The 24,998-nt window shown below is 39.8% G+C and overlaps 1 protein-coding gene across 2 annotated transcripts in view; it reads left to right on the top strand.

Annotated features, from left to right (window-relative positions):
• The window catches only part of PGM2L1 (phosphoglucomutase 2 like 1), a 73,841-nt gene that overhangs the window by 18,252 nt on the left and 30,591 nt on the right, over positions 1-24,998 (top strand). For both annotated transcript variants that reach the window (XR_014814580.1, XM_003129639.6), the window contains exons 2-4: positions 17,370-17,537; positions 20,305-20,411; positions 22,160-22,244. Coding sequence is in view for 1 of the 2 variants with exons in the window: in XM_003129639.6 (XP_003129687.2) it covers positions 17,370-17,537; positions 20,305-20,411; positions 22,160-22,244 (360 nt within the window). In the remaining variant the exon portion in view is untranslated. The remainder of the gene's footprint in view (positions 1-17,369; positions 17,538-20,304; positions 20,412-22,159; positions 22,245-24,998) is intronic.

The raw sequence follows: 24,998 nt of genomic DNA, 5'->3' as shown, positions 1-24,998 counted from the left end.
TTTCCGTCCCAAACCCCCAGCCCATCCCTCCCCACCAAACCTGTCTCCTTTGGTAACCATAAGTTTTTTGAAGTCTGTGAGTCAGTTTCTGTTCTGCAGAGAAGTCCATTGTATCCTTTTTTTAGATTCCACATGTAAGTGATAGCATATGATGTCTGTGTCTCACTGTCTAACTTCACTTAAAAGGATACTTTCTAGGTCCATCCATGTTACGGCAAACGCCATTATTTCATTCCTTTTCATGGCTGAGTTATATTTCATTGTGTATATGTACCACATTTTCTTGATCCACCCGTCTATCAGTGGAGGAGCATTTAGGTTGCTTCCATGTCTTGGGTATTGTGAATAGTGCTGCAGTGAACATTGGGGTACATGTGTCTTTTCCAGTCATGGCTTTCTCTGGATAGATGCCCAGGACTGGGATTGCTGAATCAAATGGTAATTCTATTTTTAATTTTTTGAGGAACTGTTTTCCATAGTGGTTGCATCAATTTACTTTCCCACCAACAGTGTAAGAGGGTTCCCTTTTCTCCACACCTTTTCCAGCATTTATTGTTTGTAGGCTTTTTGATGATGGCCATTCTGGCTTTGTAAGGTGGTACCTCGTAGTAGTTTTGATTTGCGTTTCTCTAATAATGAGGATGTTGAACATCTTTCCATGTGTTTTTTGGACATCTGTATGTCTTTTGAGAATTGTCTGTTTAGATCTTCTGCTGATTTTTTGATGGGGTTGTTTGTTTTTTTGGTATTGAGCTTCAGGAGGTGTTTATAAATTTTGGAGATTAATCCCTTGTCAGTCTCTTTGGAGATTAATCCTTTGTCAGTCTATTTTGCAAATATTTTCTCCCATTCTGTGGGTTGTCTTCATCTTCTTTAGGGTTTCCTTTGCTATGCAAAAACCTTTAAGTTTAAATAGGTCCCATGTGTTTATTTTTGTTTTTTGATTGTGATTGCTCTAGGAGGCGGATCTGAGAGGACACTGCTGTGGTTTATGTCAGAGAGTGTTCAGCCTATGTTTTCCTCTAGGAGTTTTATAATATCTGGTCTTATATTTAGGTCTTTAATCCATTTTGAGTTTATTTTTGTGTATGGTGTTAGAGAGTGTTCTAATTTCATTCTTTCACATGTAGCTGTCCAGTTTTCCCAGCACCACTTATTGAAGGGACCGTCTTTTCTCCACTGTATTTCCTTGCCTCCTTTATCATAGATTAATTGACCATAGGTGCACATGTTTAATTCTGAGCTTTCTATCCTGCCCCACTGATCTATATTTCTGTTTCTGTGCCAGTAACATACTGTTTTGATGACTGTAGCTTTGCAGTATAGTCTGAAGTCAGGGAGCCTGATTCCTCCAGCTCCATTTTTCTTTCTCAGGATGGCTTTGGCTATTTTGTGTTTCCAAACAAACTTTAAAATAATTTGTTTTAATTGTCTTTGGTAATTTGATAGGGATTGCATTGAATCTGTAGATTGCCTTTGGTAGTATTGTCATTTTGACAATTTGATTCTTCCAATCCAAGAGCCTGGTGTATCTTTGCATCTGTTTGTGTCTTCTTTGATATGTTTTGCCAGTGTCTTATAGTTTTCAGAGTGCAAGTCTTTTGTCTCCTTAGGTAGGTTTATTCCTAGGTATTTTATTCTTTCTGATGTGATGGTAAATGGGATTGTTCCCCTCATTTCTCTGTCTAATCTTTCATTGTTAGTATACAAAATGCAATCGATTTCTGTGTATTAATTTGTGTCCTGCAACTTTACCAAATTCATTGATGAGCTCTAACAGTTTTCTGGTAGTGTCTTTAGGATTTTCTAGGTATAGTGTCATGTTAACTGCAAACAGTGATAGTTTTACTTTATCCTTTCCAATTTGGATTCCTTTTATTTCTTTCTTTCTGATTGCTGTGGTTAGGACTTCCTAAACTATGTCAAATAGTAGTGGTGAGAGCAGACATCCGTGTCTTGTTCCTGATCTTAACAGGAATTCTTTCAGTTTTCACCATTAAGAATGATCTTAGCTGTGGGTTTGTCATATATGGCCTTTATTATGTTAAGGTAGGTTCTCTCTCTGCCCACTTTCTGGAGGATTTTTACCAGAAATGGGTGTTGGATTTTGTCAAAAGCTTTTTCTGTATCTATTAAGAGGATCATATGGTTTTTATTCTTCAGTGTGTTGATGTGGTGTGTTGAAAAATCTGCAAATATCCCTGGGATAAATCCCACTTGATCATGGTGTACAATCCTTTTAATGTATTGTGGGATTCAGTTTGCTAGTATTTTGTTGAGGATTTTCACATCTGTATTCATTAATGATATTGGCCTGTAATTTTCTTTTTTTGTGGTATCTTTGTCTGGTTTTGGTATCAGAGTGATGGTGGCCTCATAGAATGAGTTTGGGAGTGTTCCTTCCTCTGCAGTTCTTTGGAATATTTTCAGAAGGATAGGTATTAACTCTTCTCTAAATTTTTTTTTTTTTTTTTTGTCTTTTTGCCATTTTCTTGGGCCGCTCCCACGGCATATGGAGGTTCCCAGGCTAGGGGTCAAATCAGAGCCATAGCCACTGGGCCTACGCCAGAGCCACAGCAACTCGGGATGTGAGCCACATCTGCGACCTACACCACAGCTCACGGCAACACCAGATCCTTAACCCACTGAGCAAGGCCAGGGACTGAACCCACAGCCTCATGGGTCCTAGTCGGATTCGTTAACCACTGCGCCACGATGGGAACGCCTCTTCTCTAAATTTTTGATAGACTTTTCCTGTGAAGCTATCTTGTCTTGGACTTTTGTTTTTTGGCAGTTTTTAAATCCCAGTTTCAATGTTAGTACTTGTGATTAGTCTGTTCATCTTTTTTATTTCCTCTTGGTTTAGTCTTGGAAAATTGTACTTTTCTAAGAATTTGTCTGTTTTTTCTAGGTTTTCTGTTGTATTGACATGTAGTTTCTTGTGGTAGTCTCTTATGATCCTTTGTATTTCTGTGATGTCCGTTGTAACTTCTCCTTTTTCATTTTGAATCTTATTGATTTGAGTCCTGTCTTTTTATTCTTGATGAGTCTGGCTAAGGGTTTATCAATTTTGTTGATCTTTTCAAAGAACGAGCTTTTACTTTCATTGATCTTTTCTATGATTTTCTTTGTTTGTATTTCATTTATGTCTGCTCTGATATTTATGATTTCTTTCCTTCTGCTTACTTAGGTTTTGTCTGTTCTCTCTCTGGTTCCTTTAAGTGTAGCGTTGGGTTGTTTATCTGAGCTTTTTCTTGTTTCCTGAGGTAGGCTTGTTTTGCCATAAACTTCTCTCTTAGAACTGCTTTTCCTGCATCCCATATGTTGTAGATTGTCCTGTCTTTGTTATCATTTGCCTCTAGGTATTTTTTAATTTCCTCTTTGATTTCTTTAGTGATCCATTGGTTGTTTAGTATCATGTTGTTTAGTCTCCATGTGTTTGTGGTTTTTGCAGTTTTTTTCTTGTTGATTTCTAGTCATATAGTGTTGTGGTCAGAAAAGATGCTTGAGGAATTCCTGTTATGGCTCAGCAGAAATGAATCTGACTGGTGTCCGTTAGGATGCAGGTTCAATTCCTGGCCTTACTCAGTGGGTTAAGGATTCAGCGTTGCTGTGAGCTGTGGTGTAGGTCATGGACATGGCTCAGATCTGACATCGCTGTGGTTGTGGTGTAGGCCAGCAGCTATAGCTCTGATTGAATGCCTAGCCTGGGAACCTCCATATGCCATATGGCACAGGTTCGGCCCTAAAAAGACAAAAAAAGAAAGGCTGCTTGATATGATTTCAGTTTTTTTATATTTACTAAGGCTGTGATCTGTCCTAGAGAATGTTCCATGTACACTTGAGAAGAATGTGTATTCTGCTGCTTTGGGATGGAATTTTCTGTAAATAACTGTTAAGTCCATCTGGTCTAATGCATCATTTAAGGCCTGTGTGTCCTTGTTGATTTTCTGTCTGGATGATCTGTCCACTGCAGTAAGTGGGGTGTTAAAGTCCCCCCCATTATGGTGTTGTCAATTTCTCCTTTTAAGGTTGTTAGCAGTTGCCTTACACATTGAGGTGATCCTATGTTGGGTGCATGTATAATTACAATTGTTCTATCTTCTTCTCGGATTGACCCTTTGATCATTATGTAATGTTCTCTGTCTATTACAGTAGTCTTTATTTCTAAGATCTTGAATCATCTTTTCTGTCATCAGTCTAAAGTGTTTTTTGTGGAGGTTGGGAATCTCCAGATCACTGAGCTGTTTCTCTCTCTCATTTTTTTTTCCTTATGCCCTTATCTGAATCATAACTCTCCGCCTTTTCATTTTGTATAGATTTTTGGTGTGGTCTCCTTTTTTCAGACAGTAGGGTTGTAGCCTCTCTTGTTTCTGATGTCTGCTCCCCTTGTGGCTGAAGTTGGTACGGGGACTTGTTCCAGGCTTCCTGATGGGAGGGACTGGTGCCTGCCCGCTGGTAGGTGGAGCTGATTCTTATCCCTCTGGTGCGTGGGGCTGTGTCTGGGTGTGATTAGAGGCAGCTGTGTGCCTGGGTGTCTTTGGGCAGCCTGTTTGCTAATGGGTGGGCCTGTGTTCCCACCCAGTTTGTTGTTTGGCCTGGGGTATCCCAGCCCTGAAGCCAGATTTTTCCATGATGTCCATCTCTGGAGGAGCACATGCTGATGATTATTCCCAAGACCTTTGCTTCCAACGTCCTTCCCCCACAACAAGCCACAGTCATCCCCTGTTTTCCCAGGAGATCCTCCAAGAACCACAGGCAGGTCTGACCCAGATTCCTATGGAGTCTCTGCTCTGCCCTGAGACGCAGTGCACGGGAAAGGCTGTGTGTGCCTTTCAGGAGTGGAGTCGTTTCCCCCAGTCCCATGGAGCTCCTGCACACAAGCTCCATGGCCCTCAAAGCCGGATGCTCTGGGGGCTCCTCCTCCCAGTGGCAGATCCCCAGGCCCGGATCAGGAGATACTCAGAACTCTCACTCCCGTGGTGAGCCTCTGTGATACAGTTACTTTCCAGTCTGTGGGCTGCCCACCTGGTGGGTATGGGGTTGCTTATAGTGTGTAATCGCCCCTCCTACTGTCTTGATGTGGCCTCTTCTTTGACTTCTGGAGTAGGATATCTTTTTTGATAGTTTGCCGTCTATTTTGTGAAAGCTTGTTCAGCACTTGGTTCTGGTTTTATGAGAGAAGGTGAGCTCCATTGCTTACTCTGCTCTCTTAATCCCTCAGAATGTTTTCTTTCTTGAATATGCTTTAGAACCTGCCGTTAAAGCTAACTGGGGCTAGGTCTTCCTTTGCAGGAGTATTTTATGATATGGCCTCATGTTTATAATTCTAATCAGGTTTTTCTTCCTGAACAAAATTGTCCAGTTTGTCTAAAATTTCAAATATATTGGTACAAAATTATTTTTAATATCCTCTTATTTTTTTTAATAATCTATGGGATCCATAGCCCTGATCCATTATGCTTTCATGGTGTTATTTGTGTTTTCTCTTTTTTCTTTTTTTTTGTCTTTTTGCTATTTCTTTGGGCCGCTCCCGCAGCATATGTAGGTTCCCAGGCTAGGGGTCGAATCAGAGTTGTAGCCGCCAGCCTACGCCAGAGCCACAGCAGCGCGGGATCAAAGCCGCGTCTGCAACCTACACCACAGCTCACGGCAACGCCGGATTGTTCACCCACTGAGCAAGGGCAGGGACCGAACCCGCAACCTCATGGTTCCTAGTCGGATTCGTTAACCACTGCGCCACGATGGGAACTCCTGTTTTCTCTTTTTTCTTAATCTAAGAACCAATTTTTGGCTTTGTATTTATACTCAATTTATGTTTATTTTCTTGTTCATTAATTTATGGTCTTGCGGTTTGGGGGGTTTTTAATTGTTCCTTGTCAGTTTTATTATTTATTTCATTCTTTTTCCTCTTAGTTGTGGTAAGAACAAATAACTGAGATCTATCCTCTTAACAGAATTTTTTTTTTCTTTTTACAGCCACACCTGTGGTTTATGCAAGTTCCCAGGCTAGGCTTCGAATTGGATCTTCAGGCCCAGGCCATAGCCATGGTAACGCCAGATCCCAGCTGCTTCTGTTACCTATGCCACAGCTTGTGGCAATGCCATATCGCTTATTTATTTTTATTTTTATTTAATGCTGAATCTTTAACCCACTGAGTGTGGCCAGATAATGAACCCACATCCTCCTGGAGACTGTGTCAGATTCTTAACCCACTGAGCCGCAATGGGAACTCCTTAACAAGTTTTTGAGATTCAAAAATGAATTTAGGTACAGAATAAAGTTTTCTTGTTTTGTTTGTTTGTTTTGTCTTTTTAGGGCCGCTCCTGTGGCATATGGTGGTTTCCAGGCTAGGGGTCTACATGGAGATGTAGCTGCTGGCCTTACACCACAGCCACAGCAATGCCAGATCTGATCCGTGTCTGCGACCTACACCACAGCTCATGGCAACGCCAGAGCCTTAACCACTGAGCAAGGCCAGGGATCGAACCCTCAACCTCATGGATCCTAGTCAGATTAGTTTCTGCTGCTCCACGATAGGAACTACTTTTCATATTAACGAGTATTGTTAATCGTAGACACGGTGTTGTACAGCAAGTTCTAGAATTTATTTTGCGTAACTGAAACTTTACACCCTTCCAACAGCAACACCCCATTCCTCCCTCCCCCCACAGCTCCTAGAAACCCTCCTTCTACTTTGTTTCTATGCTCTTAACTAACGTCGATACCTCACATAAGTGGAACATGAAGTATTTGTCCTTCTGAAGTGACTGGCTTATTTCACTTAGTGTAATGTCTTCTAGGTTTTTCCATAGTTTGTGTCATTCTTAAAATGCATATTTATGTCATTAATATTAAGCCTTTTCTAACATGTACACTTTTCTCCCTCTAAATGCTGCTTAGCTATACCCACACATTTTTCATATGTATATTTTCATTACCATTGATTCAAAATACTTCCTAATTTCTATCATTTCTTTTTGGACCCTTGTGTTATTTGGATGTTAAATCAATATCCTTATCTAACTCTCAGATAATGTAAGGATTTTAGAACACTCACTACATTCTCTTAAAAAAATCTTTTTTGCAATTACTTTTAAAGTATTTAAAGAAACATTGTAAATCAGCTATACCTTAAAAATAAAAAAATATGGAGTTCCTGTTGTGGCTTAGTGGTTAGCAAATCAGACTAGGAGCCATGAGGTTGCAAGTTTGATCCCTGGCCTCACTCAGTGGGTTAAGGATCCAGCATTGCCGTGAGCTGTAGTGTAGGTCACAGACCCAGCTCGGATCCCACATTGCTGTGGCTGTGGCGTAGGCCAGCAGCTAGAGTTCCCTAGCCTGGAAACCTCCATATGCCATGGGTGTGGCCCTAGAAAAGGCAAAAAAAAAAAAAAAAAAAAAAAAAAGGCAAAAAAGAGATTATAATAAAGTTTTATTGAAATATAGTTGGTTTATAAGGTTGTGTTAATTTCTGCTGCACAACAAAGTGATTCTGTCATATATATACATATCCATTCTCAGATTTTATTCCCATATAGATTATCACAGAATATTGGGTAGAGTTCTCTGTGCTCTGCAGCAGGTCATTCCACATACCTCAGTGTGCATATGCCAATGCAAAACCCCCGAGTCCATCCCCCCAATCTGTCCCCTTTAGTAACCATAAGTTTTTCAAAGTTTATGGGTCTGTTTCACCAGATCCTTAACCCACTGAGCGAGGTCAGGTTCCAAACCCACATCCTCATGGATACTAGCCTGGTTTGTTTCCCCGAGCCTCAATGGGAACTCCTGCATATATCTTTTTTTTTTTTTTTTTTTTTTTTTTGGTCTTTTTAGCTATTTCTTGGGCCGCTCCCGCGGCATATGGAGGTTCCCAGGCTAGGGGTCCAATCGGAGCTGTAGCCACCGGCCTACGCCAGAGCCACAGCAACGCAGGATCCGAGCCGCGTCTGCAACCTACACCACAGCTCACGGCAACGCCAGATCCTTAACCCACTGAGCAAGGGCAGAGATCGAACCCGCAACCTCATGGTTCCTAGTCGGATTCGTTAACTACTGTGCCACGACGGGAACTCCTGCATATATCTTTTTGAATTGTAGTTTTGTCTGGATTTTTGCCCAGGAATGAAATTGCTGGATCATATGGTAGTTGTATATTTGGTTTTCTGAGGAACCTCCATACTGTTTCCCACAGTGGTTGTGCCAGTTTACATTCCCCCCAGCATTGTGGGAGGGTTCCTTTTTCTCCACACCTTCTCCAGCACTTGTTTATAGACTTTTTGATGATGGCCATTCTGATTGGTGTGAGGTGTAGTTTTGATTTGCATTTCTCTAATAATTAACAGTGTTGAGCATATTTTCATGTGCCTGTTGGCCATCTGTATGCCTTCTTTGGAGAAAGATCTATTTAGGTCTTTTGCCCATTTTTCAATTGGGCCGTTTGTTTTTGTGTTATTGTGTTGTATGAGCGGTTTATCTTGGGGATTAATCCCTTGTCGATCGCATCATTGGTTCTTAGATTAAGAAAAAAGAGAAAACAAAAATAAATAACACCATGAAAGAATAATGGGTCAGGGCTATGGATCCCATAGATTATTAAAAAAATAAGAGGATATTAAGAATAATTTTGTACCAATAAATTTGAAATTTTAGACAAAATGGACAAATTGTCATAAAAGATAAAGTGGCTTCCACCCGGCTTGCTTGCTCTTGAGATTCTTGCCCTTGGAACCAGGCCACGTTGAGTGAGTGCTGTAGCTATTCCAGATGAGAGCCCCAGCTAGCCCCGTCCTGGCCCTGCCCTTTCTAATTCATGACCCACAGAAGCTATGAGACAGAAACCATTATTGATTTAAGCCACAGTTTGGAGTGCTTTGTTACCCCTGCCATAGTAATTAATATATCCTCCCTTCCCAACCCTGCGCTTATAATTTTGAAAATTCTTAATAAAATTCCTTAGTGAAAAAATGGTTTCTTATTTTAATTTTTATTTCCTTGGTTACTAGGAAGAGGCTCTCAGGCAGGGAAGTAAGAGTTGGCATGCTGGCTGTAGCTGTCCTTTCCAACTTAATACCTCTGATGCTGACTTCATTCTCTCGCCCCGCAATTTGTTCCTCACCTTCTATCCTCCAATTCCTACTCATTTTTCAGGTCAGGTATTACTTCCTCCACTTAGCTTTCCGTGACTCTGTTCTCTGTCTTTCAGTCCTTCCTGGGTTAGAGACGTATCCTGGGTGCTCCTGTAGCGCCCAGAACTTGCTCCGTTTTAGTACTTCCACATTCGATGTGCTCATTTCCCTTTTACTTACTGCCTTTATGCCTCAGCGGATCTCAGGCTTTGTGAGAGCAGAGACAGTATCTTCTTGTCCCCTGTAGTGTCTCCTGTGCCTAGTGCATAATGTGTACTTAATAAGTAGATTTTTAGGAGTTCCCGTCGTGGCGCAGTGGTTAACGAATCCGACTAGGAACCATGAGGTTGCGGGTTCGATCCCTGCCCTTGCTCAGTGGGTTAACGATCCGGCGTTGCCGTGAGCTGTGGTGTAGGTTGCAGACGCGGCTCGGATCCCGCATTGCTTTGGCTCTGGCGTAGGCTGGCGGCTACGGCTCTGATTAGACCCCTAGCCTGGGAACCTCCATATGCCGCGGGAGCGGCCCAAAGAAATAGCAAAAAAAAAAAAAGTAGATTTTTAAAATTTATTCAGCAAATATTTATTGAGTGACTGCTGGGTGCCAGATTCTATTCTTGGTATTGAAGTTACAGTGATAATTAAAACAAAGTAATGGGGGTTTTTTGGTCTTTTTTTAGGGCCAAACCTGCAACATATGGAGGCTCCCAGGCTAGGGGTCGAATCGGAGCTGTAGCTGCCAGCCTACACCACAGCCATAGCAACACAGGATCTGAGCTGCATCTGCAACCTACACCACAGCTCATGGCAACCCTGGATCCTTAACTCAGTGAGCGAGGCCGGGAATCGAACCTGTGTCTTCATGGTTGCTAGTTGGTTTTGCTGGCCGCTGAGCCACGACAGGAACTCCAAAACAAAGTAATATTTTTGAGTGATCACATGAAGTATATGTTTGTGATTTAATCTAGCTTCAAAGAAAAACATGAAATTATTTTTCCAAGTGCCTTTATCTTAAAAAAATATCCATTTAATTAGGAAGTTCATTTCAACCAGGAGTTCTTAACTGCATGATAACTTAGACCTGTTCTAGTATTTTCTTTCTCTAATATTTACATTTCCTGAAAGAACATGGCTGTTTTATCTGACTGACTCGTAGTCAGTCAACACATACAAAGCATCTTCTCTGTACAAGGCATAGGTTAGGTACTGTGAGAGACACCAAGTTATTTAAAAAATGGTCTCTTCTATTAACTGAAGGTACCCCCATTATGTAATTGGTTACTGCTTTTAAGGAAATTCCAACTATCACCTGTTAAGTTTTTTCCTTAAAAAAATGCTTGCTTTTATATGACATCACACTTAGGATTATAGGAAAAATATAGTTATTGCCCTCAAAATGTTTACAAAATAAGGACTTTGATGAATGTTTGTTTAATGTATAAATGGCAGGAAGAATGCTTGGATAGCTAGGAGAAGGAGTAATGCTAGGAGATGGAATTCAGTATATTGAAAAATTATTACATCAGAAATCAGAAAACCCAACCTAATTTTCCAAACATTACCTACTCTGTTAGGATAGAGTCTAAGCTGCTCCAGCAAAGTCTATAGAATGTACTTGCTTAAAGCAGAGATCAGGTGAGGGAGCCTGGAAAATATATTCTCCCTGGGTGCCCAGGAGGAAGAATAGAACAGAATTCCTGGTTCTTACAGGTGAGGATACTGGAGTGAAATGACCTGTTCAGAGTCATAAAGCTCGATGCTATTGACTGAAGTCCTTTAATTTAATATACTCAGTCCCTCATGTGATCTCTTATTGTAAAGCTTGAAAAGATAATCTCAAAAGTTATCACACTCTGTGGAGTTCCCGTGTGGCACAGCAGGTTAAGGATCAAGCATTATCACTGCAGCAGCTTGGGTTGCTGCTGTGGTGTAGGTTTGATCCCTAGCCTGGGAACTTCTACATCCTGTGTGCACAGCCAAGAAAAGGAAAAAAAATGATCACACTCTACTTAGAATCTAAAGTCTAGGAGGAGGTCACATGACTTGTTCCAGATTATCTCACTAACCAATAGCAGACTCAAGAGCAGGACTGAGCTTTCTAGCATCATAGTTCAGTGGTCTTTTCCTTACCCTGCAGTGACCTACTTAGGGCTAAGGATGGGGTCTTCATTTGTCAAGAGAAGTATGATGTGTCAAAATATCTAGAAAAAAACAGCAAGTATTTTAAATGTTTTATTTTGACTTATATGAGAAATATTTTTTATTTAAACTTTAACAGAAATTTAAAATTATTGTATCATTGAGTGGTAAATTTCAGCTCAATGTATGTGCTTAGTTAGAACAAAATCCCCAAGTCTCATTTTTGATCATAAAAGTCAAATGTGATTTTTTTTATTCACTTAGTGATTATTATTCAAGTTTGATTAAGCCAGTTAAGTAAATCTCATTTTATATGGTAGTCATTCAACTTTTTTATCTAAGCCAATTTAGTTTATGCTAATTTCTATAATTTTTTTTAAGATGAAGCAATTAAATTTAGAATTTTATAGCAAGAGCCTTTAAAAGGGGGAAATTACTGGTTTAACAAGAGTATATTTTGAATCCATCATGAAGCATCTGCTTTGGGAAGCGTGTTCCACTTTGGGACTCTAGGCTTGGCTCTTCAAGCTGGCTGACCCTCAAAAGTAAATGTCAGTTGCATTCACCCTTCAGACTTTCAGACTGCAGTTTCTTATTTTAATTTCTGTTTAGAAATAACTTAATTTTTTTCTCTGTAATTCATATAAAACTGGTATTTATCATTTAGACACGCTTATCAGCAACATTATACTCGATCCAAATTTAATTGGAATGTATTTACTTTTTAATTTTTTATTTTAGGGCTGTACGTTGGGCATATGGAAGTTCCCAGGCCAGCAACAGCTACAGCAACACAAGATCTGAGCAGCATCTGCAACCTATGCTGTAGCCTGTGGCTTGTGGCAACGCTGGATCTTTAAGCCACTGAACAAGGCCAGGTATTGAACCTGCGTCCTCCTCACAGACACTATGTAGGGTTCTTCACCCACCAAGCTATGATGGAAACTCAGTAACATTTTTAAAACACTTTTTTTTTTTTAACCGTTTGGCAATTTTAGATACATTTGAGTCACTAAAAAATCAGTTTAATTTATTGCTTCCTCTTCAGATGTTTAACAGTATAAGATGAGGTTGTTAGTATATATTCTTTTAGAAGTGTTCTAGTCTTCTAAACAATGAGATACCTATTTTAGATTGTTTTTGAGCTATTAGGTTTAATAATAGACTGTTAATAGAGTAGATTCAAATTTTATAAGAATTAGAAAAATACTAGGTTTGTAAAAAGAGTAGGAAAGAAGATTTGCAGGTGAATTCCTCATTGGCAAACTTGATTTGTTGTATATAATGATGATTAATTATTTTTATGTACTTTTATGCACATTTATATTACACATAAATAACACAGAAACCCCCTAATTATTAATAGAACAGGTTCAGAAAAGCTTAGGTGAGTCCAGATTTATCCCTCATAAGTGAATGCTAGTACTTTCATTTCATGGCAGGCAGAGTTGGTGTGATTTTGGTCTGGTGTGAGCTTTCTTCACAAAACTATGACAGTTTGTAAGAAGTTTGTCAGAAGAGGCACTTTTATTTTTTTATTTTTTATTTTTTGCTTTTTTAGAACGTACGGAGGTGTTTTTTGTTTTTTGTTTTTGCAGCATATGGAGGTTCCCAGGCTAGGGGTGGAATTGGAGCTGTAGCTGCCGGCCTACACCACAGCCATAGCAACAGGGGATCTGAGCTGCGTCTGCGACCTACACCACAGCTCATGGCAATGCCAGATTCCTGACCCTTTGAGTGAGGCCAGGGATCTAACCTGCATCTTCATGGATACTAGCTGGGTTCGTTTCCCCTGTGCCACTCAAGAACTCCAGGGGAGAGGCACTTCGGTATATTTAAAGTGTTTCCCTGGAAACAAACCTGACTAGTGTCCCTGAGGACAAGGGTTCAATCCCTGGTCCCGCTCAGTGGGTTAAGGATCCGGCATTGCCATGAATTGCAGTGTAAGTCGCGGATGCTGCTCAGCTCTGGCATTGCTGTTGCTGTGGTGCAGGCTGGCAGCTGCACCTCCAATTCAACCCCTAGCCTGGGAACTTCCATATGCTACAGGTACAGCCCTAATACATACGTACATATGTAACGTGTTTCCCCCCCAACTTTTTTTTTTTTTTGGTGAATCGAATTTTTCATGTTTTCTTTGAATTTGGGCCTGATGGACCTACAATATAGGAAGAAAAAAAAAAACTCTACACAGTATTATGTAAGAAGACACTTTCTTTTCTTCATTTCAGCTATATAGAGCTGCAGTAATCCATATGATTAGAACCTAATGGAAAATTTTGGGTATACAGGTAAAATTTGAGAATAATGCAGGCTTTAATTATGTGTTCTTTAGTTATTGATTTATACTTAACAACCAGCTTTATTCCTGATGAAGTACTAGTGGTCACTAAAATCTCTGGATTTTCTGCAGGATTAGTTTTTAGGGTACTGAAATTATTAGTATTCTGAAATATGCCAGTTAAGAGCAAATTTAGTTCAGATTGTATACATTTGCTTTCTAAATAATTCATTTTCATTTAATGTAGTGGATCATTGTGTGTTTCTAAAAAGTATATAAATCAACTTTCCTGACAATTTTACAAGTTTTTTTTTTAACAGTTAAACAAATTTTCTTTTTTGCTGATAAGTCTTCTCCTACTCTCAAGTAATGAATGAATGCATGATCATGTTTCATTTAGAAATGCAACATTTAGGAAACAAACAGTAATTTGAGAAAACTCCAACATGTTTTATAGATTCAGCTTTCTGTGGGTAGGAAAAAGAGCAATTTGTGGGGTAAAAAGTTTTCATGTAGGAGTTCCTCTGTGGTGGGATCAACAGTGTCTTGGGAGCGCTGGGACTCAGGTTCGATTCCTGGCCTAGCACAATGGGTTAAGGATCTGGCATTGCCACAGCTGCAACTTAGGTTGCAAGTATGGCTTGGATCTATCCCTGGCCTGGGAACTCATATGCCACAAGGTGGCCAAAAAAGAAGTTTGCATGTAGATACGCAAGTAGTGGTTTTTCTCAGTCATCATGGAAGTCTACATAATTTTTACCATAAAATAAGTAATACATAAAATAACCCAGACTATCAATGCTATACAAAAAATTAAGTCCTGGAGTTCCCATCGTGGCACAGTGGAAGCGAATCCAGCTAGTAACCATGAGGTTGTGGGTTCAGATCCCTGGCCTTGCTCAGTGGGTTAAAGATCTGGTGTTGCCATGAGCTGTAGTGTAGGTCGAAGACGCGGCTTGGATCCCACGTTGCTGTGGCTCTGGCGTAGGCCAGCAGCTGTAGCTCCGATTAGACCCCTAGCCTGGAATCCCCCATATGCCAATGGGTGTGGCCCTAAAAAGCAAAAAAAAAAAATTAAGTCCTTTACTGCCTCAGAGTTTGCCCCTGATTTCTCCCATCAGAGGTCATCACTATTTTTAGTCTCATATTTGCATGGAGTATCTCCGGAATGATGTATAAGTATGCACATACCTCGTTTTATACAAACTTAAAACACTTTATATACTCTTGTGCTTTGCTTTGCTTTTCATTTAATGTATCTGAGTTCCTTGTGGAAATAGTATTTTTAAAATAATTTTGTAATTCTTTAGAATATTTGTATGTTATCTTTTATAAAAATCATGATCATTTGAAGATTAACAATGAAATACAAATGTAATCTCATCATCTGAATGAAAAAATGATGATAATCATGGCTACATAGATAACATTTTAGTTATATTTTTATTTTTTTGTCTTTTTAGGGCTGCACCCATGGCACATGGAGGTTTCTAGACTAGGGGTGTGATTGGAGCTGTAGCTGCTGGCCTACACCACAGCCACAGCGACACCAGATCCGAGCCACATCTGCGACCTACACCACAGCCCGTGGCAACACCGGATCCTTAACCCACTGAGCAAGGCCAGGGATCAGACCTGCAACCTTATGGTTCCTAGTTGGATTCGTTTCTGCTGTGCCATAACGGGAACTCCCTTAGTTATATTTTTAAACGTTTGTAGCATCAACCTCTAATTTAATGTTTAGCTATGAAATATTAGGGAAATCTGAATTTAAAGTAGATTTCAAATGCCTGTCACTGTAATCACTTAGCTCTTTTTTTACCACAAAAATATTTGATGTCTAATGCTTATATCTAATGCATTATGATTTTTTTATCCATTTTTTTTTCTTTTTCTCCAATTTACAGGCTTTTTCAGAACCAGGAATGGGATTAGTACTGGTTGTGCTGTATAACAGAGAATAAAATTTTTATGCCCTGATCTAGTACCTTGCAATTAATATTAGAAAGTGTACTCTTTAACCTAATAGCATTCATGTCTGGTGGGTCATTTTTATATTTATATAGCTGTAATAAAAAGGGATTTTTTTTGCTTTGTAGCTGGAGTTAATTATTATTAGAAGCATCATTAGCATGCCCTACATAATTATTTTGTTTATAATGAGGTGGTGTAGGCTTTAGAGCCAGCCCAACCTGGATTCGGCTCCTGGCTAGACCTCCAATATTGGCTCAGTGTTACTAGGCCCCCTCTCTAAATCTTCATCAGTACATTGGTGGTAATACTACACTACTACAAGGAACAGACTGCAGTGAACATTCTTGCATGAATGAATCCTGTTGTTCATGTGAAGGGATTGCTGTGGAAAGAGAAATCTCTGGACCAGAAGGCAAATGTAGTTTAAATGTTGATAGATGCTACAAAATCAGCAGTAGAAAAAAAAAATTGTATTGGGGAAATAACTATTAAAAAAAAATAATAAAAGTGGGATCAAAAAAAATACTATCCCAGTTTCAGTGTAACTAACTGTATGACACTGCTTTGTACCTCTATATACTAAAGTTTTTCTTTTTTTTTTTTTTTTTTTGTCTTTTTGCTATTTCTTTGGGCTGCTCCTGCGGCACATGGAGGCCCCCAGGCTCGGGGTCGAATCGGAGCTGTAGCCGCCAGCCTACGCCAGAGCCACAGCAACGCGGGATCCGAGCCGCGTCTGCAACCTACACCACAGCTCACGGCAACGCCGGATCGTTAACCCACTGAGCAAGGGCAGGGATCGAACCCGCAACCTCATGGTTCCCAGTCAGATTCGTTAACCACCGCGCCACGACGGGAACTCCTCAGTTTTTTTTTTGTTCTTAGGACTATTTTTTATTTCTAGAGAGGCATAGGGAAGTTCCCAGGCTAGGAGTTGAATCAGAGCTACAGCTGCTGGCCTATACCATGGCCACAGCAACTCGGGATCCAAGCTGAGTCTTTGACCTACACCACAGCCACCGCAACACCGGATCCCCTACCCACTGAGTGAGGCCAGGGATCAAACCTGTGTCCTCCTAGATACTAGTCAGATTCGTTTCCGCTGAGCCATGATGGGAACTCCTTAAGTTTTATTCTTATTATAATTGCCTTTCTATTCAAAACTTGCTATTCACTTGTGAAGCACTGGTTTCAGCTATAAGCATCCTGAGCTTTATAAAAATAAGTTAAAGTTATGTGTTAATGAAATACAGAATCCTAAAATTAAAATGTTGAGATGTCTTGCTTCATAAGCCAAGTTTGGACTGAATTTTCATCTTTATTCTTAACCAAGTCCACATTTAATACTTAAGACCTTTTATGGTCAACTTTTACTGTGGATAAATGGGTTTCTGTGACTTTAAAGAACAGTAAAGCTTATCTAGTCATTTTGAAGTTCAGATGTTCAGGAACTATTTGATAGGCAGATTTTGATGGCATTTATCCAGTAGCTTCTATATTTCTTTTTAAACTTGGCATAGACTTAAGTGATGTCATTTTTGACTAAGAGGTTTAGTTTAGATCTGTAACTCTTAAATTTGTCAATTTGTTTAAAGAATTCTTGGATATGTTATTTAAAAATTATGACAGAGATATGTAAATCACCCTCAATAGTCTGGCCTCTTTGGGGACTCAATAAATGGCAAGTGCTTTTTTATATATATATTAACATTAATAAGTAGCACTGTGTAATTTATAGTGAATGTAGAACTTTGTAATGTAAGAATACTACTTATTGGCTCCTCAGAAGGCCTTCATATTGGGACCGTACTTATGATCCTGAGTACGTCTTAATTCTTCTTTTTTATAGAATCCCAAAACAAAAGAGCAAATCGAAAATCTGTTACGGAATGGGATGAACAAGGAGCTGCGAGATAGACTTTGTTGCCGAATGACTTTTGGAACTGCAGGACTTCGTTCTGCGATGGGAGCAGGATTTTGTTATATCAATGACCTTACAGTAATACAGTCAACACAGGTAAGTATTGTAAAGTATTATATGTGTACTTCTTCATATTTGTTTTTGTCTTTTTAGTGCCACACCCACGGCATATGGAAGTTCCCAGGTTAGGGGGTGAATCAGAGCTGCAGCTGCTGTCCTACACCACAGCCACAGCAACATGAGATCAGAGCCACAACTGCAACCCACTGAGTGAGGCCAGGAATCGAACCCTCATCCTCATGGATACTAGTTGGGTTCATTAACCATGGAGCCACAATGGGAACTCCTATATATGTACTTTTTATCACTCTGGTTTTTTGACTTTATAAATTAAAATTTTCCTTATTAAAAAAAACAGAAAACAAGAAAAAACTTTATCCAGGAAGGTACTCTTTTGCAAATTAAAAAATGTAGAATAAATTCTGACCTTTGGACTTAAACAAGACTTATCTTAGAGGTCATTTTTTGCTTTTTTTTTTTTTTTTTTTTATTCGCTGCATCTGTGGCACGTGAAGGTTCCTGGGCCAGGGATTGAATCCTAGCTGCTGCAGCAGCCCACACCACAGCTACACGTGATGCCAGATCTTTTAACCCAAACCTCTGCAGTTGGATTCTTAACCCATTGCGCCAAACTCCTCACTTATGTATCTTTTTTTTTTTTTTTTTTTTTTTTTTTTGTCTTTTTGCCTTTTTCTAGGGCTGCTTCCCATGGCATGTGGAGGTTCCCAGGCTAGGGGTCTAATCGGAGCGGTAGCCACCGGCCTACACCAGAGCTGTGTCTGCAACCTACACCACAGCTCATGGCAATGCCGGATTCTTAACCCACTGAGCAAGGCTGGGGATCGAACCTGCAACCTCATGGTACCTAGTAGGATTCGTTAACCACTGAGCCACGACGGGAACTCCTCATGTATCTTTAAGGTCACTGATTGGCTTTTTGATTAAGAGTTATTTTGATTGCCATCATTAACTTCTTTTTTTTTTTTTTTTTGGCTGCCCAGTGGCCTATGGAGTTCCTGGGCCAGGGATCAGATCCAAGCCACAGTTGTGATCTGTGTAGCAGTTGCTTTGGCAAACACCAGAGCCTTTTAACCCGCTGTGTGGGGCCGGGGGTCGAACCTATGTTCTGGTGCTTCAGAGACTCTGCGCATCCCATTGCACCACAGCAGGAACTCCGTCAGTCATCATTACCTTCCTGACAGTGCTGTTGCGCATTTGAAGCCAGGAGATGGATACTGACATTTCCATTTAACATGAAGAAGCAAACTTAGATAGAAAAAAGGTGATTTCTCATGTTGGCATATGACCATTGATAAAAAGTTAACCAAAGTACTTGGAAAATTTGGTTGAAAATATTTCCCTTAAATATGGTTTTCTGTATCATTTGAGAGTTAAGACGGTGTTGATAGGATGCCATTTGTTTCATTTCTCCCCATTATTATGCAACTTACTCTAGAAACAAATTATTATTTCATCCTTGTTGTTTTAAGGAACTCAACTGTTGAAGCCAAAATGCGTTAAGCATGTACTAAAAATAGTTCTGGACTAAAGAATTGCTTAGTAGATACAGTTCGAATCAATACTGCCAAATAAGAAATCATTTTTAGCCTTGTTTTGAGGGAACTCTCTAAAGCCCAGGGCCAATGCAGGGGATGGGAAGAGGGGATGACGAGGTGACTAAGTCAGTAGGGTAGCTGCTGCCTCCGGCCCTCCCCCCTTTCTTTTCCTGGTCCAGGAGTGCTTCAGTTCAGTCTTTTTTAGAGGCTGGGTTTTCTTATAAGCTTTCAGGATACCTGAAGATTCCTTGATTTTACAAAGAAGGGTGAAGGAGGTATTTGAAAATCAGTTTCTGTAGAAGTGGATATATTTACAGGAGTTGAGATTCCATTGTGTGAAGTGGAAAAGCCAGATGGAATTTGGTTCTTAATACTCAGCCCTTTGCAAAATCTAGGTATAGAAAGTTCCTTTTGTGGCTCAGCGATAATGAACCCGACTATTACCCATGAGGATCCAGGTTTGATCCCTGGCCTCACTCAGTGGGTAAAGGATCTGGCATTGCCATGAGCTGTGGTGTAGGTCACAGATGTGGCTTGGATCTGGCATTGCTGTGACTGTGGCGTAGACCAGCAGCTACAGCTCCAATTCAACCCCTAGCCTAGGAACTTACATGTGCTGCAGGTGCAGCCCTAAAAAAAAAAAAAAAAAAAAAAAGTGGGAGTTCCCGTTGTGGCACAGCGGTTACCAAATCTGAGTAGGAACCATGAGGTTGTGGGTTCGATCCCTGGCCTTGCTCAGTGGGTTAAGGATCTGGTGTTGCTGTGAGCTGTGGTGTAGGTCACAGACGCGGCTCAGATTCCACGTTACTATGGCTCTGGGGTAGGCTGGCGGCTACAGCTCCGATTGGACCCCTAGCCTGGGAACCTCCATATGCCATGGGAAGCAGCCCTAGAAAAAGGCAAAAAGACCAAAAAAAAAAAAAAAAAAAGTACGAGACTCCAGGAAATAGCTGTTTGTCATCTCACATTTGAAGATTGAATATTATTATTCCCACACTGGTAAATGTGAACAAAAGGAGAGTGCCTGTAAGCTGCACACCACACATGAAAAGAATAGACTTGAAGTCATAGAAAATGCAGGCATTAGGGAATTTCCCTGTGGTGCAGCAGCTCGGGTTGCTGTTGTGATATGGGTTTGATCCCTGGCCCAGGAACTTCCACATGCCTGGGATGTGGCAAAAAAAAAAGGAAAGAAAGAAAATGCAGACATTAGTCTGGAACTAATCTTTTGTGTTTATCTGCTTCAGGGGATGTACAAATACCTTGAGAGATGTTTCTCAGACTTCAAGCGAAGAGGTTTTGTCGTTGGGTATGACACCCGGGGTCAAGTAACTAGCAGCTGCAGCAGCCAAAGGTACAGTGGTAATTTTTTCAGGGATTAAGCTGAATTGGAGTAAAACCTTAAAAGAACTTTTTTATAAACAGTAGTAGGATTTCTGAAATGGGAAATAGTCAAATAGAAATATGATCACATGCTAATGTTTATTTTAGAGCTGAAATAGAAGTATTTCAAAGATAACCTTTGGTTTTTACAGAAAGGAGTACATTTTTTTTTCTTTTTAGGGCTGCACCTGCCAAGTTCCCAGGCTGGGGGTCAAATTGGAGCTGCAGCTGCCAGCCTACACCATAGCCACAGCAACACAGGATCCAAGTCGCATCTGTGACCTGTACCACAGTTTATGGTAATGCTGGATCCTTAACCCACTGACTGAGGCCAGGGATTGAACCTGCATCCTCATGGGTAGTAGTCAGGTTCGTTACCACTGAGCCTCGATGGGATCTCCAGAAAGGAGTATATGTTTTAAATGTTGAGAATTAGTATTAAGAATGACCTTATAGGAGTTCCCGCTGTGGCTCAGCAAGTTAGAAACCCAACATAGTGTCCAAGAAGATGTGGGTTGGATCCCTGGCCTTGCTCAGGGGTTAAGGATATGGCATTGCCGAAAGCTATGGTGTAGGTCACATATGTGGCTCAGATATACAGATATAGTGCTCCTGTGGCTGTGGCATAGGCTGGCAGCTGCAGCTCCTATTCTATCCCTAGCCCAGGAACTTCCATATGCCCCAATTGTGGCCAAGAAAGAAAGAGGGAAAGAAAAAGAAAAAAGAATGACATCATAGCTTATGTGATGATTTGATATTTTGGCAAAGGTACTAGGTAGGAATAATTATGTAGATTGTATTCTCTAATTAGAGTCCCATTTGATTCGTTTTAGGGTATTTTCACACAGATAATCATGATACAGTGACCTTTTTTTTCTGGGGGGTAATTACATGTATAGTATTTATTTAAGTCTCTCTCTTTTTTTTTTTTTTTTTGTCTTTTCTAGGGCTGCACCCATGGCATATGGAGGTTCCCAGGCTAGAGGTCCAATCGGAGCTGTAGCCACCGGCCTACACCAGGGCCACAGCAATGCAGGATCTGAACCGCATCTGCAACTTACACCACAGGCCACGGCAACGCTGGATCCTTAACCCACTGAGCAAGGCCAGGGATCGAACCCCACAACCTCATGGTTCCCAGTCGGATTCGTTAACCACTGAGCCACGACGGGAACTCCTATTTAAGTCTTCTCTTTCACCTTCTTTCATTCTCCTTGCCTTTTGTGGGTTTATGTCTCGGTGAAAGAGCCTTCAAACGGTGAATGAAGAGTGACAACCGTCCTCCCGCATCTACAGCCTCATTAGGATCCGCCTCTTAAAACAGACTCCCCAACACACACCCTTTGCCACCGACCCCAGCCTGCCTTGCCCTCACAGCCAAAGCTTCTTCCAGAAGGATCTTCAACAAGCTCTGCTTTTCATTTTTTTATTTACCCCTTAAAAAATACATGTTTCTTTGAAAATTGCAAAAAAAAAAACCCCAAAAAAAACAAACAAAAAAAAAGGACTGAAGAAAAAGAATTAAAATGTCAATTCTGTTCATTGTTAAGCTCCTTTTAAAAAAATCTTATTTAACATTTTTAGGTTGGAACACGAAGCTTAAATAACCAGGAATTATAAGCATTGGTTGTATTAGACTGCTATATATTCAGAATATTTTAAAAAAAAACACGGTAAGCTTAAGGACTCTGAAATCTCTGTCTTTTTTTTTTTTTTTAGGCTTGCTAAACTCACTGCTGCAGTCTTATTGGCCAAAGATGTACCTGTGTATCTTTTTTCAAGATATGTTCCTACACCTTTTGTAGTAAGTTTGTTGTATTATTGATTTTACAGATTGCTGCTCTTGAAAAGATTTGTTAAATCTGCCAGTATTCAGATCTTGTTGTGCATGTATTTCTGTATCGAGTGATAGAGAGGACCAAAAAAAATAGATTTTGCTTTGATATTTTCACTCAACAACCCTGTGTTGAATCACCTAAGAATTTGATCAGTAACAAGTTGACAAGCAGGTTCACAGAGGAAATCTCAACAAATAATTGTTTATCAAGCTGGAGCCCTGAACCCCACCCGGTACAGTAAGATTCAAAATAAAGATACCCACAAATCCCATATGTTTGAATTTTAAAAACAGATTTGTAAATAATTTAGGAAGATACCATCATCAAGATCACAAATTCCACGAGTCCTTGCTTTGCACGGTAGTGCAGAAATGTAAAGATAACTGTATAAGCTAAAACCGCACAAAGCCATTTTAGTAATCAATAGGATAAGAAAAATTATTCTCCACTTTTAACTGATACTTAACATGGCACATATCTCATAGAGTTATTATAAATTCTCACTATCCTTTATGCTCCCTCACAATACAGTGCCTAGAATATTGTAGGTTCCTTTTTTTATTTTTTTTGTTTGTTTTAGGGCCATACCCACAGCATATGGAGGTTCCCAGGCTAGGGGTCAAATTGGAGCTGTAGCTGCTGGCCTCCACCACAGCCACAGCAACTTAGGATCTGAGTCAAGTCTGTGACCTACACCACAGCCACAGCAACACCAGATCTTTTACCCACTCAGCAAGACCAGGAATCAACCCACATCCTCATGGATACTAGTCGGGTTTGTTACTGCTGAGCCACAATGGGAACTCTTATTGTAGGTTCTTAATAAATGTAGTTTTAGTTTTTAAGAAAATCAATGGGAAGAATTTCAACTGTTCTGTGACCTTTAAAAATTTTGGGTCAAAACCTTAATAAACTCTTACTCTTGGCTAAAATGTACAAAGAGTAAATGGTAAAACTAAAATGTATTTGGTACTCTGTGATTTAAAACATTAGAAGTTTTGAGAACTGATGTGTTTTATTCCTTTGTAAAAAAAACTTATCAAGGGTATGATCAGTGCTTGCTTCTTGTCATAAAACCTAACAATATTAATGAGCATCTTTGGTGAATTATCGCACTCCTTTCTAAGTCTAGATCAGCTTCCCACATTTTCTATTTTGTACTTTGAATGTTAGGAGAATTCCTTTTTTGCCAACGTGACTTCCTCTGGGACATCTTCATCCTTTTCATCAAAACCATGTCCCTCGTTTGTATCCAGACACTCACGAAACTTGTCTGGCTGCATAGCTGGAGTGTCTTGAATGATAACAGTGTCAACAACAGTCCCAGTTATTTTTTTTCTATAACTCTATTTTCGCAGACCTTCACAGGAGTTCATCAGCGGGTGATAGGAAGGGAGCCCACCTGCATGCTTTGCTGTCTGTGTGAGGGCTGACTGACAGAATCGCAGTGGCCAGTCACTGACAGACCTTAACGGTCATCAGGCAGCATCTCTTTACACACAGTTATTTTGGACTGAAAAGCTAGCATCCAAGTTCGTGTCTTACGCAGTTAGTCACAGTTAACAGTAACTGAAATGTGAACATACTGGGTGTCTGGTATTGTTTGACTAAAATAATGGTATCAGAAATTCGTGTGTATTGGAACTTTGCAAAGCAAGGATTGCCTGTATTTAAAACTGACCAACCATGAAAACAGTAAATGGCAAAAATTATGGAATATAACTAAAGCCCTACTTAAAGAGAAGTTTATATTCTTAATGAGTATATTTGGGAAAAAAGATTAAAAATAATAACCCAAGACTTTAAAGTTAGTGTGTGAGAACTAAAATAGCATAAATCCAAATAAAGTAAAAGGAAGGAAATAATAAAGATAGAAGGAAAATCAGTTAAATAGGAAATAAAGAAAAGTGGATATCAACAAAAGCAAAAAGTTGGGTCTCTGAAGAGACAAGTAATAAAATATACAAACTTTGGCAAGGGTGCTCAAGAAAAAGAAAAAGAGAAATTAAAAGAGTAAACCAGCTATAATGAAAAAATAAAAATATAATAATAAACCAGCTATAATGAAAAAATAAAATAAAAAAGTGCATAATAAATACAGTAGAGGTTAAGAAAACTACAGTATTCCAAATAACATAATGCAAGTAAATATGAAGCTTAGGAGAACTGGTCAATTTTCTAGAATAATTGATACATCAAAGCTGATTAATAATTCAGTTTAAAACATGGTAACCTAGTACCAGTCTGCTCTTTTCGTCTTGGTGTTCAGTAACGTTGACTGAAGATCTACACTCTGGAGGAAAGAAAAAAAAAAAAAACTGATAAGAAATTGAACTGATTTTTTAAAAATCTTCTCAAAATAAAATGCCAGTCCAGATGATTTTACGGGCAGTTTTACCAAATGTTTGAGGATTAAATAATATCTCCATAAACAGTTACTAGTGATTTACTGGGAAATCTGCTGAGTAGCTTAAGGAAGTGAAGTTACTCGGTGGTTACACGGTTAGCTCTAATAAATGACAGAAACCAGAGAGGGCTCAGAAAGGTAGACTGTAGGATCCTGCCACGGGGTTGCCAGTTCGTGTTGGCTTCGTCTCTTACTGTGGTAAAATTTGCTCTAGCTGCTGGGGAACTTATCTTTAGCAATCCCAGATTCAGGTCTTTTATCGCTGTGCCTTTGAGTTGGAAGACAATCGTCCTTCGTCCCTGACTCCCTACAG

Source organism: Sus scrofa, chromosome 9 (assembly GCF_054392235.1).
Source record: "Sus scrofa isolate SSC_HxYL_T2T_F1_AM1 chromosome 9, Sscrofa_HxYL_maternal_Yorkshire_Landrace_v2.0, whole genome shotgun sequence".
NCBI lineage: Eukaryota > Metazoa > Chordata > Mammalia > Artiodactyla > Suidae > Sus > Sus scrofa.
Note: the sequence above shows the minus strand (reverse complement) of the source record. Positions and strands in the feature narration are given on the sequence as shown.